Source organism: Entelurus aequoreus, linkage group LG07 (assembly GCF_033978785.1).
Source record: "Entelurus aequoreus isolate RoL-2023_Sb linkage group LG07, RoL_Eaeq_v1.1, whole genome shotgun sequence".
In the NCBI taxonomy this organism is placed as follows: Eukaryota; Metazoa; Chordata; class Actinopteri; order Syngnathiformes; family Syngnathidae; genus Entelurus; species Entelurus aequoreus.
The window spans coordinates 56,238,818-56,257,030 of NC_084737.1; the positions used below are offsets into that span (position 1 = coordinate 56,238,818).

Consider the following 18,213-nt stretch of genomic DNA (forward strand, 5'->3'; position numbering starts at 1 on the left):
TATGTCTAGAAGAAATCACACAAGGTACGACACTCTATTTAACTTTCATTGGAAATCTTGTGCTAACAACAGGTTCAATTCCAACATGTTGTTTCTCGTGAACACACGACAGTCTCCGTCTTTTTCTCTCACACACAAAACTTCCTCATTCTCCGTCAATCACCTTTCAGGCACGGTATGTTTACAAACATGGACACTTTAGGCATCAAAACACAAAAATATTGAGGGGGTCATATTATGTTGTTTTTTTTTTAACATGTAATCTCGCATAATTATAATTTACAGACAATCTTCAAGCCGCTTTCTGATGCCTCAAATTGTGAGCGGCCTTATTTACGTCGACTGTGTCTTCGCCCCGTCATCCATGTTGTAGTTTTTACCGCTTACATAAAGAGTCTACTGACAGATATAAGTTAGAACTACGGGATACGCTACTTTGTTTTAAAAATGGTATCAGCGGAGGATGAATGTGCATGTACGAGCCAAAAAAGAAGGAACTTATTACTACAGTGTCGGACTACAATGGCGGACTGGCGCAAAACTCCTTGGGTACATCTCTACCATATATAGCGATATCTGCTGATGTCATACTTCGGGATGACGTCACAAATGAGACAAATTCCAAACGGCTCCTTTGGAGGAAGTATGAAAGAAAGAAAGACTGTTTTATAAACATCACCGCCATGCCCCCATGGTTGGATTTCAAATTTTCAGGACCAATGCATATCCCAAAATCACACAACAGGTACCAATAGGTAAGATAAGTTGGTTTTGCCTAATAGATCCCCTTCAACACTAACCGGTTGTTACAATTGTTTTTAAAGGCCCACTGAAATGATTTTTTTTAATTTAAACGGGGATAGCAGATCCATTCTATGTGTCATACTTGATCATTTTGCGATATTGCCATATTTTTGCTGAAAGGATTTAGTAGGGAACATCGACGATAAAGTTGCAACTTTTGGTCGCTAAAAAAAAAGCCTTGCCTGTACCGGAAGTAGCGTGACGTCAAAGGTTGAAAGGCTCCTCAAATTTCCCCATTATTTTCAATGCAGCGAGAGCGATTCGGACCGAGAAAGCGACGATTACCCCATTAATTTGAGCGAGGATGAAAGATTCCTGGATGAGGAACGTGAGAGTGAAGGACTAGAGTGCAGTGCAGGACATATCTTTTTTCGCTCTGACCGTAACTTAGGTACAAGCTGGCTCATTGGATTCCACACTCTCTCCTTTTTCTATTGTGGATCACGGATTTGTATTTTAAACCACCTCGGATACTATATCCTCTTGAAAATGAGAGTCGAGAACATGAAATGGACATTCACAGTGACTGTTATCTCCACTACAATAAATCGGCGAAACACTTTAGCTACGGAGCTAACGTGATAGCATCGTGCTTACTGCATACAGAAACAAAAGAAATAAACCCCTGACTGGAAGGATAGACAGAAAATCAACAATACTATTAACCCATGGACCTGTAAATACACAGTTAATGCTTTCCAGCTTGGCGAAGCTTAACAATGCTGTTGCTAACGAAGCCATTGAAGCTAACTTAGCAACCGGACCTCACAGAGCTATGCTAAAAACAATAGCTATCCACCTACGCCAGCCAGCCCTCATCTGCTCATCAATACCCGTGCTCACCTGCGTTCCAGCGATCGACGGTGCGACAAAGGACTTCACCCGATCACAGATGCGGTCGGCGGCCCAGAGACGGAGGAAGTCAAGGTGAGTTCGGCGCGTAGCACGTCTGCTATCCACCTCAAAGTCCTCCTGGTTGTGTTGCTGTAGTCCGCCGCTAATACACCGATCCCACCTACAACTTTCTTCTTTGCAGTCTTCATTGTTCATTAAACAAATTGCAAAAGATTCACCAACACAGATGTCCAGAATACTGTGGAATTTTGAGATGAAAACAGAGCTTTTTGTATAGGATTCAATGTGTCCGCATACTTCCGTTTCAACGATTGACGCCACGCGCATACGTCATCATACATAGACGTTTTCAACCGGAAGTTTAGCGGGAAATTTAAAATTGCACTTTATAAGTTAACCCGGCCGTATTGGCATGTGTTGCAATGTTAAGATTTCATCATTGATATATAAACTATCAGACTGCGTGGTCGGTAGTAGTGGGTTTCAGTAGGCCTTTAACAGTTTTGTTTATTTTCAATTACATAGCTCTCTCTACGGTCCTCTGCCGCGACTCATCCAGGGGTTGCACAGTCCATCTTCTACACAAACGTCTTTTCCTCTGATTTATGAGTAAAACATCCAAACAAAGTAAACTGATGTTTCTGAATGAAACAAACATGTTAATGTTACCGTTGTCATTGCTCACTCTTCTCAGGATGGTAAATATTTAGTCAACGACAGCTGCCTTTGCTCCTTCAGGAGACACAACCTCTTGGTGTTTGAGAAGAGAATTGCCCAAATCCCAAATGAACACGCCGTCAGAAGGGATGCCAACTACGTGACGCGAGAGTGTATTCAGCCTCTACTCTCCCCTCCCACTCCTGTCAGAATTGGTTCTTCACTTGCGAAATTGAGAGCCTCAATCTTGCTTTATAAAGCGATTTGCATATTAATTATGCAATCATCACAAATCTCTTATTGAAACCCTAAATTTGAAAACATACCTCTCTGTGCAATGTTGCCAGCCCAAACGCGGCCAAGTGATGGCATTCAGTGTCAAGGTAAAACCAAGTCCACTTCTGACTAATTAACATTTTTACTGGCGAAATGGATTTCAGTGGACAGAAGATTTTCTAATTGACAGTGGTAAGATGCCACAAATAGTGCCATCACAAGCAACCCTGCATACCAGGTACGTGCAGCTGTATAAAAAGGTTTTCTTTAAACATTTTACGTTTTTATACTTGGTCGCTATTGGCCAAAATAGTCAATTGCATTCAATGTTTCCTCTACCATTGAACAGTGATACCCCAGTTTTTGTCAGTAGTCTGTTCCAAAATCGAATCGTACAAAAACTAAAGCACTTTTTACCTTAAGAAATTATGTAAATCCAATGTATCCTTTCCGGAAATCAACAATAGGAACACAAAACACATTTTATAGATATGATACATATGTTACACATGAATAAAGAATAAAATGTATAAATGAAAATTTTACATTACTTTTATCTTTATTAAAGGCTTTTCTTGGCGAAGACAGCGATAAGCGAAAAGGGGAGGGAATAAAGACGTGGACACGACCTTTGTACTTTGTAAGTTCTTTCTTGAATTCAATAGTGTTCCTCACCTTCTTAATCAAACTGCTGTCACTCCAAATTTCCTTTGGCTTCATGGTGAATTTTGTAATTGTGCTCAACAAAAGAACTACAGAGACAAAGTCACAAACACAGGGGATTCATTGTTTGGGCTTGCCGTTCCACAGAATGATACGGGGGCAATGCGCAATGTTTGGTCATACGATAACCGAGACCGTGTAAGAAAAGCAGGAAAAACCATTGCTAAAATTTTTGGCGTAAAACCGAATCGTAAGAAAGGGGGGGCACACGAAAACCAAAGAAGCACTGTATTTATATTTCAGCACAATGAGCTCTAACTTTGCAGTGCAATATTCTAGATAAGTCTTGAGTGTCTCACCTCATCTGATCCCGATCCAAAGATGAGCAGGTCAAAGGGAATGGCAGCCACCATGTCTATGAGGAACCAGCCTTTAAAGTAGTGGATGGCTATCTTGCCTGGGTGGCTAACCACCTCCTCATTGATGTTGACGTATGTGGTCCTGAAGTTTATGAGGATGTCTACAATGAACATGATGTCCACGATCAAGTCCACGACATTAAGCGGTGAGCAGGAGTAACCGCATTCCTGCCTTATCTGATCCTCCAGGTCGTTGAGAAGGAAGGCAGCGGAGTAGGGTGTAAAAATGGCGGTGTAAATGACCAGCAGTAGAATGAGCCAGTCCCACACAGCTTTGAAGGGACTGTAGTGAAGGATGGTGAACTTGTCCATCCTTTGTGTTTGAAGCTTGTACTCAGGCAGCACATCAGCACCCAGTGAAAGAACCTGTTGACAAACAATTACGACTCACTTTTTTTGTATCCCTTCGGACTTTGATCTTGTATTCGTTCTCCTACTTGTGTTCTTTTTGTGTTCCCCAAGTTCAGACTCCGCGACTTGCCTCAGTGCTCCACCTCACAAAGGCCAATTGGAAATTAGTCGTGCATTTAAGCACAATTGCTGCGGCAGGAAGACACTGTATTGTACTGCCTTATCGACTTTCTGGACCGCAAGAAACGCCTTTATCTTTTGTCATTTCTTACACATTCCAAGTTTTTTCCTATTTTTGTCCAGTTTGTGATTAGCACTTCTTAGGATACTCAGTCTTCCTGCTTGCCTCTTAACTTTCGCCTCAGTTATTTTTTTATCAATAATTTACCCATTTTATTCATACTGACTGACCTTTTGCACACTCATCTTTTGTTAGTTATTGTTACGGATAGTGATTACTTCGCTATTTTTTCTTTTTCTAAATATTACAAAATCTTTTTTTTTCTTGATTTTTGTTGTTTACAAACACAGGGAACAAATCCGTGGCCGCAGGAGGGCTTTGAGGGCAAAAACCCACATGATTTAAATGGGAGCCAACAGTAGTTTTGCATTTGTTATTATTGAATACTATTGAATATATTTTGCTCAAACAAATATTTAATACCACAAATTGAATATGTCAACTGATTTAAAACAATAGTAGTACATTCTGAATTTAATAAAGCAAACTTTGTAAACATGTCTTATTGGTGTTTAGTTTAATTATTTGCTGAAAAACATTTCTGTTCCAAATACTTTGGCACTGGGTACAACATTGAGAATGTATTGCTCACAATTGGATCACATTTGACACCAAAAATACTAATAGGGAAATCCCTAGCAATTATTATTGAACATAAGTCTGATTTTACTTGACAGATGTACATCATTTAAACTCGTAATTTAAAGTTTGGACGCTAGTTAAAACGTAATATCTGCTTTATTGCGTCATCATGCTGCGCCACCTATAATCGAACGTCATGAAAAACAAGTGCCACTGCGTTGGCGATAAGGATGGTTCTGCCATACACCCGCATAACCTTACCTGCGTGACTTTATCCGTGACATTATGCGTGCGGTCTTTGACCTTAGCTGCAATAATGGTTTTCTCAGAAGATGAGGGGGAGGAGTACTTCTTCTCATTGTTGGCTTCCGAGAAGTTAAGTGTGATGAGTGGAATCTTGTTGATTGCACTATACTTGTTGAGGTTGGAGTCTGAGGTAGAGCCGAGCAGACTTGATTTGATCCTTCTGAGTGGCCCTGAAAAAGAAATAATGAGTTGATATTAGATCCCCTGAGAAGAATGGAGTAACAGACAATATGCTGAAACATGAGCACTGCGCAGTAACTGAAGCATCAACAGTCAAAAAGTAGGACACCTTAGGACGAAATGACATTTGTAGCGTCGCCTATTGATTAAGCTGAAAATACTTTGGAAGACATAGAGAAAAATCCACACACGCACAAGAACATGCAAACTCCAAACATACATGGCCTATGCATGCTAACTACTACTATAGTATGTTACTCAAATGTATTGCAAAAAATGCAATATATTTTGAAGGTTGCAAAATTATGTAGTTTAGTATGAATAATAACAGTATGTTAAAAATATAAGTTTACTAAGTTCGAACACCTACATGTTCTGTCAAATTGACAAGAAGATAAAATCTTCTTGATCCCAAGTAATTTCCGTTAAATGAACAGTCAAAGCGTCTTTGGAGAGTAGTAAAGGAAGGCAGAAAAGATCATTGGCTGCCAGTTTCCACCTCTAAATGACATTGCTACCTTACACTTTGCTTTCTCAGCAGGGCAAAGATGATAATATTAGAACAGTACCACCCAGGTCACCAGGTCTCTGTGGCTCCCCCATTATGTGCTTATCGCCATCTTCTCCAACAAAAGTCTTTCATAAAGGTAAAAGTGATGATAAGTGTTTATTATTTTCTTTCATCGTGTATTTGTATTCCACATTGACTGCACGTAAAACTGTAATTATTGTCTATTAAATGTGTTGATATTTTTGGGTTTCCTGAACAGAGTACGATTAGTCTCTGGTGGACCCTGCCTCTTGCCCAAAGTCAGCTGGGGTAGGCTCCATCTGAGCCACGACCCTAATGAGGATAAGCACTATAGAAAATGCATTGATGGCTGGCACAGTATAATTGGAATAACATTATTTGTTATGAGAAAAAATGCTTCGGTTTTCCAACAATATGGTCTTCTCAGACCTTCTGTAAAGGGTTGCTAACAAAAACCAAGGTACTACTGTATTCTACACAGTCTAAGATGTGAAGCCGCAGTACAGTCCACCATACTAGTGATGCTACTCCTACTGCCATGCATTTATGTTTTTTCAAGTAGAGGGACAGCTGAAGTTGAAATATTGCAAACACAACACTAGGTACATGACACTGTAAGTACACATCATCTTAAAGAAAAGGGAACTTAAGCCATACCGCCAGCAATCCAGGAGCGTGACACTACAAAGCAGGAAAGAGAAAAAGAGAAATGTACCATTATGGAGAGTATGTCTATGAATGTTCTCATTCATCCAGGTCTTTGTCATCTCAGGGCATTCAATCGATCGCAACTGCACTGTTTGGTTTGTCTTAAAAGACGTTTCACCTCTCACCCGAATAGGCTTCATCAGTTGGTGCTCATAAAATTAGATTGGTCAGATCCAGTCTAGTCTATATTGGTCAGATATTGTCTAGTCTAGCCGGCAAAACTATTGAGTTCATTTTAATTTATCATTCGATTAATTTACTTATTATTAGCCCAGGCTTAATCTAAAGTGATTTAAAAAAAATCTGATTTGTAGGAACACTTTCATAAATCCAATGGATTGAAACGTTCAAGGACGCTCTAAGAGAGAGAGTCCTGCTGATTTAAAATATTTTAGGTCAGCCCTGTAATCCCTGATTACCTTGTGAGGACTACAATATGTAATTTACTGGAATGCAAATGTTTTGTTATATACTATTTATTCTTGTGTACTCTAAAAAAGAGCTCTCAGACTATATGAACTAAGGCAAAAAAACGACATAATAAGGTATGTAATCGATCAAAAGATGGGCGAATTTCCACTGAATCGATCCAGAAAGACTAGTTTGGATGAGGTTGGTGTGGAATTTATATTGGCTTCCATGTTCTTCCAAATATCCCATTACTTTCCACTCCATATTACCTTGGAAACAGTCTTTGTTTTTATGGTAGCTTTGTTTTAACTGAGAGAGACAAAGTTAGCATAATATAAATAATATAACAATATGAGTATTTGATTGAGGTAAAAAAGTATTTGATCTCAACACGTAACGTGACTTCGGTCAAATGTCTCTTGTCGTTGATCAAAAGGGTTGAAACATGTTAGCCAACATGGTTTGGTGACAGAAACGTTACAAAACAGAACGTTTTCACCTCCATGTTTGACAGTAGTGATGCTGTTGTTGGATTTACACTATATTAATGTTTTCTCCGCAGACAAACACGTACAGTCCACTTAAAGACAAACACCTCAATTTTGCTGTCATGTGACCAAATCATTATCTCCCTGTTGTTTTGTGTGACTTATTCAGGTCTTGATCTCAAACTTGTCGTTGATCTCAGTCTTGTGCAGGTCTACAATCTTCTCCTTGAGGTTCTTTGATCATACCCATGGTGGTGAAAATATATGAATGGAAGAAAGTGTTTGTGTGACAGGTGTCTTTTTACACATAATACATTTGAGTTTCACAATACTTTCTTAAAGGCACAGTACTCAATTTGTTTGTTTCATCGACACACAACCGCTCTGTGAGGTTACAATATTTGCTGCTTGGTAGGGTATGGAATAAAGTGTTACCCCAACTTACAAGTATTTTGAGTTATGAGCTGTGTCTTTGCTTTTTGCTGAGTTAAGTTATAAATAGCAAAGCATGGATCTGAGTTATAAGCATCCCCACCGCTGATTGTAATTGTTCACAGCCCACAATCGGAACAATCCTGCCCTCTAATCACCGTAACTTAAAATGTGAGTGTGAAGACACCAAACAAATCAGAAAAACAATACTTTAAAAACATGTCCTACCATGTAGAAGACTCTGTTAGGCATCATTATCAGTCTGCACCACACCAAAGTAGAATCCAACCTCAGCACCAAAACAATATCTACACATCGGACATTATCCATTAAATTATAAAGAAGCTGCCGAATAATCTTCTTTTTTCCTCCTTACTTGCCAGACTGGGCGATGGAGCATTAGCTTTGCTCACTTAGTCTTACACATGCATACATAATGGTTATCTGACCTCAACAGTCTGCCACTAAAACAACATAACATACACAAAATATAAAACAACATAAACATAAACAACGATTTCCTAGTTTATATTGTTACACGATGGAGAAGTAAGCCGAAGGAGACATGACATTAGTCCGGTGCCCAAAGTTAATGTTATACAATATTATTACATTAATGCATAAAATGACTGTAGTTTTATGTAGTACATTATATTGCATTGATTTTCAAACAATATTACTTTTCAAAAAGTTACAATTTCTTTTAAAAGGCATGTTAAATGGTACAAGCATTAGAGTTAGTAAGGTACTACTGTATTAATTTTCCTCAATCAAACACAAATTAATTCATAAATTTTTTGTTATTTTTCTTGGATTTTTCTATTTAGTCTCTGTCAAAATAAAGCTACCATTAAAATGGACAATTCATATCTTTGTAAAATGTATCTTACAAAGACAACACTCCCCGCCCACTGTAACTTCATCCTAAGCAGCACAAAGAAGAGTAAACAGTGATGGTTTTTTTCCCCTCAAACATCTGAAGTTGTGAGGTTCAGGCATTAAGAGGCTTGAGTCAATCAAGCAAAGCATTCCCATTCAGCACAAACCTGTGGCAACACTCATGCAGTAGCATGCTTTCATTGTTCATTCCTGCAATCAACAGCCGCCTTGAAAATGTAACACACACAAGCTCCCGTTTGTTACCTTTGATGTTGCGGCCATTGTCTGTAAGATTGGAAAAAGTGTAGGACAAGTGAGAAAAAAAACCTTCTCAAAATAGAATCTCTCCCAATAAACACTTTATTATTTTGTAGTAGACTTGTGTCAGACCCTGGAGTTATGACATTGCTTTTAGCTGTGGAAAAAACCCCTCAACGACAAGCCTGAAATATTGATTTTTAATTAGATAATTTAAAAATGTATAGGAGGGAAAAAATAAAAGGGTTGTAACAATATCTTATTGCAATATATATATATATATATATATATATATATATATATATATATATATATATATATATATATATATATATATATATATATCAGTGGCGTGCCGTCACTAGAGGCAGGGGAGGCGGGGCCTCACCTGCCGTCATGGAAAAAAAAAATGTAAAAAGAAAAAAATAATAATTAAATTGTTATATGTATCCAGTAATTATACTAAAGTTATTTTCCATTTAACTTCACCAGTTTTAGATTAATTTTATTTTTATTTTCACATTTGCCGTTCAAATACTGAGAAGAGACGGTGCGGTGATCAGCGGCCAGTTGAGGCACGTCACTGATTTGTGCCTCACCATGGATTGTGCACAATGACTCGGCTAACTGCTGAGCTGCTGTGCAGTGAGACTGTATTGCTATATGAATTATATCAGCTAACTAAACTATGGCATAGTTTAGTTAGCTGAGGTATATAATGTACAGTGTATTTTGTCAAAAACTATGTGTGTAACGTATTTCTTGTGCTGAGCATTCATAAATCTGCTGCAAAAGACATACTGGTTGAAGCTCGCAGTAATCCGGCCTCCTGGTGGTAGAGGGCAGTAGTGATCCCAGAGATCATTCCTCGGCCGCAGAAGAAAAAAAAAGAAAAAAAAAGTTTGCAAGCGATTGTTTATTTCCTCTAGCCTGGATTTTTATTAAAAACATGGACGATTACATATGTAAAATAAAACAGTTTTCTAAACTGGACTTTCAATCGAAGCAGGAGGTAATAATTAAAGGTATACCAACGCCGGAGCTAAAAGGTTTGCTTTTGACTTCAGGACAGAAGACCCGTTCTTTTCAAACGGCGTGGTACACACGCAAAGGCTGGCTGTGTGGATGTCCAGCAAGAAAGGTAAGACCATAATAATGTTTTTTTAATTAAATGTGCTTTTTTGTGTACTACAGTTGTGTAAAGAATGCTGGTATGAGCTTTTAAACATAACCCGTTAACTGCTGCCAATCACATGGTGAATAAGATACTATTTAGGGTTCATATGTTTGTAAATCTGAATGTGATGATGCAGTGCCTCACCAGACATTAACCTCACCGCACGCCACTGATATATATATATATATATTTTTCCCCATCCTGTGTTTCGGCTTAGTTTATGTCATGCTGTATGTTATGTTGTATATTATTGTGCGCCCTACTGGTGTTCCTGAGGTATTTCCTCTGTAAGGATCCTTTAGTTTCAGTGCAGGCAAAGCAACGAGGCACACCTGCAGCTGCTTTCTCTTTAGTGAGTATCTTGAGCACAGCAGTTGTGACAGGAAGACACCGGATTTGTTTTTCAACCTCGAGTTCTATGTCGAGTACTGCATTCCATCTTCATTCTCTATCATGTGATAGTATTACAATCACGATTTTTGGAGTTTTTGTCAATGCATTCTATCCCTTTTTATTCTCGTAGTTTTTTTCATAGTGCACTTTTTGTATTTCTCCGCATTGTCGCTTTTGAGTTCCTAGTTACCTGCAAGTTCACCTGGGCTCTTTGTGAGAATAGGTATTAAAAGACATCAATTTTTTTTGCCAACCTCGCTTCTGTCTTTGCATCCAGAGTCAAATCCCAAACTGAAACTATACAGACAATACACAAGAACCGAAAAATACCACACAAGATCCAGAGCACTAACTGCCTTACACAATGAGATGCATATAGGACGTGAAAGACAGAATAAACTATAACAACTGTAGTAAGTGTAATGATATCTAAGTTAATTAAAAATACAATAAAAGCAATTTTAATATTCTCGCTGTATGACCACTATACGCTCAAGCTGGTGCTATTGCCCTCAAGTTCTTTTAGGTGGTGTCTCAAATTGAATATTTCTGTCAGTACACTTCAACTGGTATACTGTGAACACTAATGACTTCCTGAGGGTAGGAATTTCAGTGCTGTCCCAAATCCATTACTGTCATTGTGCACTTAAAGAAAGGACATCTCATAGATATGATGCAGGCGTGGCTCGGTTGGTGGAGCGGCTGAGGCAGCAACCTGAGGGTTCCTGGTCCGATCCTCGACTTCCACCCTCCTAGTCACGTCCATTGTGTCCTTGAGTAAGACACTTAACCCTTGCTCCTGATGGGACGTGGTTAGGGCCTTGCGTGGCAGCTCCCGCCATCAGTGTGTGAATGTGTGTGTGAATGGGTGAATGTGGAAATAGTGTCAAAGCACTTTCAGTACCTTGAAGGTAGAAAAGCACTATACAAGTATAACCCATTTACCATTTAATAATCCATCCATGCATCCCTTTTTTACCACTTGTCCCTTTCGGGGTCGCAGGGCCATATATTAATAAGGGTGGTAATTTAGTGTCCATCACTGAGCACGCATCATTTGAAGTGTTCTAAGAACTGACAGTGCACTGCATTTTCCCATACTTCTCTGCACTCAAAAGTTCAAAGGGGAGCTATTATGCAAAACCAACTTTTCTCAGCACTCAAAAGTTTAAAGGGGACCTATTATGCAAAACCAACTTTTCTCACCTGTTTTTGTGTATTTGGGATCTACATAAGTCCCGAAAATTTGAAATCAAACCATAATAGCATGGCAGAGATATGTATAAAACAATCTTGCCTTTCTTCATACCTCCTCCAAACAAGCTGTTCGGAATTTGCCCAATTTGTGACTATTTTCCAATTAGTGACATCAGGGTATCTTTATACATGAGATTTACAGAAGAGTCTTAAGCAAGTGTGCCATAGTATTCTGATGTTGTAGTTTATAACTTCCTTATTTTTCATTATCCTCTTGACGTGGAGCAAACTAGCTAGTCGTACATGCACATGCATCATCTGCTGTTGCCATTTGTAATACAAAGTAGTGTATACACTCAAAATTCGATATAACGCGGTTCAATATAATGCAACGTTCTATATAACCCAATGGTGCCATGGACCCCAGATTTTGGCCGTTTTTTCCCCCCACCAGTCAATCACATTGTTTTTCACCAAAACCTCACATATTTACAAACTTAAACAGTAAATCTTTATGAAAGTCTCCAAAAAGAAAGAATGGAAAAAAAATAATAACTAAAACACAATTAAATATCGATCCAGTGATTTCCAAACTTACTAGTGGATAGTGCCTGCCCCATTCTGCGACATGGGTGCACAATTCACCCATCACATCACATCAAGCTGGGGCACTTTGCACCAAGCAAGCAGGTTTAGCAGCCAAGCTACAGCGCAAAACTTTTTCGAAAAGTAAAAGGTAAAAAAAAGCATATTTTTTTGATGCGATCTCGGGAATAACACTGTGACAGAGTGGTTGAGCTTGGTACTTTATTTTATTGGTTTGCTAGCATTTAGGTTTCATTTTGTATCAGTTAGATGTATTAAGTTATCTGTTGCAAGATACATACGTACATGTGGTGGCAGCTCATCTTCAGAAATATTTGGGGTGGAGCCGCGAGGTATTTCCTGGTTTTGTGAGGTTGATGATGTCATCACAGACAACATCAGATCATACCAACTCAAAGGGGTGTAGTTTGTTATTTGTTTTCTATTTAGTTAATCTTAAGTTTGGTTTAGAGAGATATGAGGGTTAGATAGCATTAGTATCGTTGAGTTCCTTTATTTTAACACTATGACGACGCACTGTTGTAGGCTAACTGTTTTTAAGTGTAGAAATGTTGGATTGTTTTGGTAAGCAAACCTGTGGGCAACAGTGGTGCATTCCAAGAGCAGAAAGGTTACGTGCGGTGGCCATTTTGTTGTGAACAATTCAGGCGTGCTGATGCCACACATGCTTTCCTTCCTTGATTTGAACATACTTTGTCAATAAACACATCACACTTCCAACTAAAAGTCTGCCTTTTTATCATTTGGCCCTCGGACGACACAGTACAACACATGGTGGCAGTGGTGGGATCCAAGCCTGTAGGAGGCAGTGAAGAAAATTAAGGCTGCAGCTAACGATTATTTTTCTATCGATTAATCTATAGATTATTTTTTTTCGATTAATCGGTTAATCTATAGATTATTTTTTTCGATTAATCTATAGATTATTTTCCCTTTTACCGATTATTTTTTTATTCAAAATGAAGATGAAAAAATAAATGTAGGCCCGTTTTTTCAAAAGGCATGGCTTTTATTTACAAAAAAAAAGAAGTATGGCCACTCAGTCAACATTGACAACAACATGACTAAATATTCTGTAACAATGTAAACATTTAAAACTTTTAACATTTAACAAAATTAAAAGTAGCTTATTTGCTTTTTAATGTGCAAATATAAAAGTCAACATCCAGTGCAAATCTTAATATTCTGCAATAGTATAAGCATTTCAAAAGTAAAAGTATTGCTTATTTTGCTTTAAAATGTGCAAAAATAAAGATAAACATCCAATACAAAAAAGTGCAAAACGAAATATTCTGTAACAACAGTGTAAACATTTCAACAAAAGTGAAAGTATTGCTTATTTGCTAAAATGTGCAAAAATAAAGATAAACATCCAATACAAAAAAGTGCCAATCTAAATATTCTGGAGCACTGTAAACATTAAGTATTGCTTTTAAAATGTGCAAAATAAACATCCAGTCCAACACAGTACACAATAACCAATTCTACTCATTCCAGTGAGTGACTAACAGTTGTAATGAAGAAAGGTTAGCATGTGTACATGCTCTGCTTCTTTTCTTGTTTACAATATTCCCAGCAGCTGAAAATAGGCGCTCAGAAGGGGTCGATGTGGCTGGAACTGAGAGGTAATTAGCCTTCACCTCAAGCCAGGACTGCGAGTGAGCTGAGCTGCAGTTTAAGTTTCTAGAAGGTCAACGGGCTCATAGTGATGTTACTAGTAGTTGACTGGGAGGTGTTTATTATCATTTGGGGAGAGTCAGCTGCCTGATGCTCACCTGCTAAACACCTATCTGCTCCACGCTGAAGCGGTGACTACATGCGCTCTGAATACACACTGCTGATTGGCTGATAATGCTTCGTGTGTACCAATCAGATGGTTGTGTGGGTGGGACAATGCTGCGTGCTGAGACAGAGGCAGAGGAGCGAAGCAGCTTGTTAAGACTTTAGCAGCTAAAGTTAGCTTTAGCTTAGAAACTCGTTCGGTACACCCCCGTACCGAACCGAAAGCCTCGTACCGAAACGGTTCAATACAAAACACGTACTGTTACACCCCTAGCAGATACAAATGACACATTCAGGTTTTTTTGTAATGATGACAAGGTATGCTCACGCGGACGATTGACTAGTTGATGGTTTTCTTTTCAAATGTTCGTTCATAGCCGTTGTGCTGCTATGATAGGCCATTTCCGCTCGACACAGTGTGCATACAACAACATTATTAGGCCGTTTATTGAAATACTCCCACACTTTTAACCACTTTTGGCATGCTTTCCCCCCTCGCTCGCATCGTCTGCTTTGATCGTCTGCTTTGCGCTTCGCCATGACGGTAGTGTGACGTAAAAATGTGACGCGTCGACGCACAAAAACGGCGTCGACGTATTTACGTAACCGATGACGTCGACTACGTCGACTACGTCGACGCGTCGCTTCAGCCTTAAAGAAAATGTAATCGCGTTGGAAGAAACATCAAGCCGAAGAGGGTCTCCCAGCGCAAGTGCAAATTGCTGGAAACCCGCAGGGGGCAGCAGTTGATTCTCCGCCGGAGAACGTGAGCATACTCTCAGACCTTGAGCAGAGCTTGATGAAACAACAAGCTGACCATGATCACAAATTAGAAGAGGAGCGTAACCGCCAGGAGGCTAGGTGGAAGCCAATCCAGTACGAGTTTGACAAACTGCAGCAACGGAATGAAGGTGCATCCGCAGCATATGTGCCATCCCTGGAGGAGACGCCGTTGCCGCACCAAAACCCAACAAGCCAAGAGGGGCCTGATGACTAACGTGGGACACAACTATGGCTGGGCGATATATCGAATATACTCGATATATTGCGGGTTTGTCTCTGTGCGATATAGAAAATTACTATATCGTGATATTCGAGTAAACGTTCTCACGCAGTTGTTTTTAGCTGCGGGCCTTACAGTACAGGCTTTTCTCACTCTCTTTCTTGTCTCTCCTTCTCACAGAGACCTAAAACAAGTGCACCTTATTACATACGTCACATATTGTCGCGCGTGCAACATCATACGCTCTCACGAAACAGAGAGGTAGCGGCATGGGTATATTTAGCTGTGATGCTAGTGGTGCGGTGCGAGTGGTAATACGAGAGAAAGAAGGTGCGAATCTGGTAACAAATGAAGAAATAATTAATTCCCTAGAAAAAAAGCACGGGGTCCATCGTCTGGCGGTGGTTTGGCTTCAAGCGGCAAGATGTCGAACAGACAAACGTAATATGTTAAGTGTGCAGCAAAAGCGTTGCTACAAAAAGTAGCAGCACTGCTAATGTGTAGCATCATTTGAAAAGTCACCCGCTAGAGAATGAAGAGTGCTTGAAACTCCGCATGTCAACATCTCCATTCGGTGCCAGACCAACAAAATGCCCGCCGTATGAAAAAAATAGTCAACAACAGAAGGAGATGACGTCCGCAGTAACTTACCACATAGCGAAGGACATACACTATTTGATTTCCTATTATGCAGCTCATTTTTATTCGACAGTTATTGAAATATCTTGTGTGACATCATGCACAAAAGTGCACTTTATTTGTTTTAAACTATTGTAGTGGCATTCTGTACAAAAAGTGCACTTTAATTTAGTGTTGTTTTGATACGTCATCTTAGTGACATCATGCACAAAAGTGCACTAATAGCTTGTTTTAAAATGTCTGACAATCTTGCTCTTTCTGTTTTGAAATGACATGAATGTTTGTGCCACTGCTTAATAACTGTTTAATAAATACAGTTTTGGTAAATTGACTTAGTTGTGGTTTCCCTCTCTGCATGAATGTTTCAAATGAGCATATACTGTATTAATGCAGTATGAACAAGAATGTTTTAATGTAGACACATATAGTCATCATACTGGTGTGATTATATGCATCAAGTGTTCATTCAAGGCTAAGGCAAAATATCGAGATATATATCGTGTATCGTGATATGGCCTAAAAATATTGAGATATTAATAAAAGGCAATATCGCCCAGCCCTAGACAAAACCCTAGTGTGGTGAGGTTTTCGGGTTTTAAGGGCCCCAAAATGCAACCATATAATGAAAGTGAAGACATTGAGCATTATCTAATCACATTTGAAAGAATTGCCTGTTAGTGGCCTCGAGGAGACTGGGCACTGTATTTATCGCCACTGTTGACTGGTAAAGCGCGATCAGCATATGTTGCAATGGACAATGATGAGACAATGATCTGTGAGAAAGTAAAGTGTGCAGTGCTGCAAAAATATGAACTCAGTGCAGACACCTATAGGGTGAGATTTCGCTCAAGTTGGCCAGAAGATGGTGAGACGCCGAAGGAGCTGCATGTTTGCATGAAGGATTCGTATGAAAAGAGGATGGGACCCAAGGTAAAAACTAAAGAGCAAATAGGATATGCCATCAACATGGAACTGAATCCAGAACTTTGTTCTTGGCTAAAAGAGCGAAATCCAACTACTTCCAAGGAAGCAGCTGAACTAGCTGAAGCTTTCCTGGCTGCATGCCACTCATCAACAGAGTACCTCCCATTTAAACCCTGCCCACCCATTCCACCAGTTAAGTTAGATGCTGGTAATGAGTTTAAAGCCAGGATTCTAGTACCTCCTACTCCCAGGCAGTCAAGCCAATTAGGGTCTCGAAGCAAAGCTGTTTTAGCATGTCATGCTTGTGACACAGGTCATTTTAAGGCAGAATGTCCAAAGGTTTGTTATGAAAAGTATCAGTGTTTGCCCCTCAGTCCTTAGACAGTGAGTTAGAGCCAAGTGAAGACCTTACAATAGGGGTTACAATTGAGGATAGACCCTGTGTAGCCCTTCTAGACTCTGGAAGCAACCAGACTTTAGTCCGACAGAATAGTCTTACAAATAATGTAATTTTTTGTGGGGGAACAGTCGATATACTTTGTGTTCATGGTGACAAAGTAGGCTATCCGATAGCATAGGTACCTATACAAGTTGAAGGTCAGTGCTACATCCTTTCAGTAGGGGTGTTTGAACAACTATAGTATGAAGTGGTACTGGGTAGCAATCTCCCCATTCTCACAGAGTTGATAGCCAAACAGTCTCAGAAAAAAAATGGCTTTGTCTAAGAGTGAATGTTTGTTAGCGATTTAAATGGAGGGTTTGTAGGAATTACCGTTTGCAAAGGAGGAAGTGCTAGGATATGAGTGTTGCATTCAGCCTAAAAGGAAAAAAGAAGAAGACAAAGGAACAAGAACAAAGTAAGGGGAACAAAGATGGCTGTGAAGGTATCCATGCCTTTAGATCCAGATCTTATAGATGTTCCTAGCGATGTAACTCGGCTTCAGCAAGAGGATTCAACACTTCCTAGCTTGTTTACTAAACGTGTACCGGAGTCAACACAAGTGACAAGGGCAGGAAATGAAGCTTTTGTGCTCAAAGGTGACAGGTTATATTGCAGAAGCCAGATGGGAGATCAGTTAGTCATTCCCCACAGTTTGATGTGTACGATCCTAAAACTAAGTCATTCTATCCCGTGGGCAGGACACTAGGGACAGACAAAAACATTTGCTAGGATGGCCCCACATTTTCACTGGCCCCAGCAGTATGCTGATGCAGTTAAATTTTGTAAAGCGTGTCCCCAGTGTCTGTTAACAGTTCCTGCCAGGAAGGGCGATACGGCTCCCCTGGTTAACATATCCATAGGGATGATACTCGAAACCGGTTTTCCCGGTTGTTCGATAAGAAAAGAACCGAGTCCTCGGACTCGAATCCCTTTTTGAGAACCGGTACCCGTTATCGAGACCACTATAGTAAAGAAAAAGAGTTGGTTCTTTATTCGAATCCCTCGGAA

At 39.5% G+C, this 18,213-nt stretch overlaps 1 protein-coding gene across 4 annotated transcripts in view; it reads right to left on the bottom strand.

Moving 5' to 3' along the window:
- kcnh7 (potassium channel, voltage gated eag related subfamily H, member 7) overlaps window positions 1–18,213 on the bottom strand; it is a 122,102-nt gene that overhangs the window by 40,852 nt on the left and 63,037 nt on the right. For 2 of the 4 annotated variants that reach the window (XM_062054029.1, XM_062054028.1), the window contains exons 5-8: window positions 9,049–9,069; window positions 6,524–6,547; window positions 5,110–5,324; window positions 3,615–4,040 (exon numbers count right to left, since the gene is read on the bottom strand). In XM_062054029.1, coding sequence (XP_061910013.1) covers window positions 3,615–4,040; window positions 5,110–5,324; window positions 6,524–6,547; window positions 9,049–9,069 — 686 coding nt within the window. The remainder of the gene's footprint in view (window positions 1–3,614; window positions 4,041–5,109; window positions 5,325–6,523; window positions 6,548–9,048; window positions 9,070–18,213) is intronic. The other 2 variants (XM_062054030.1, XM_062054031.1) reach the window with 2 other exon arrangements.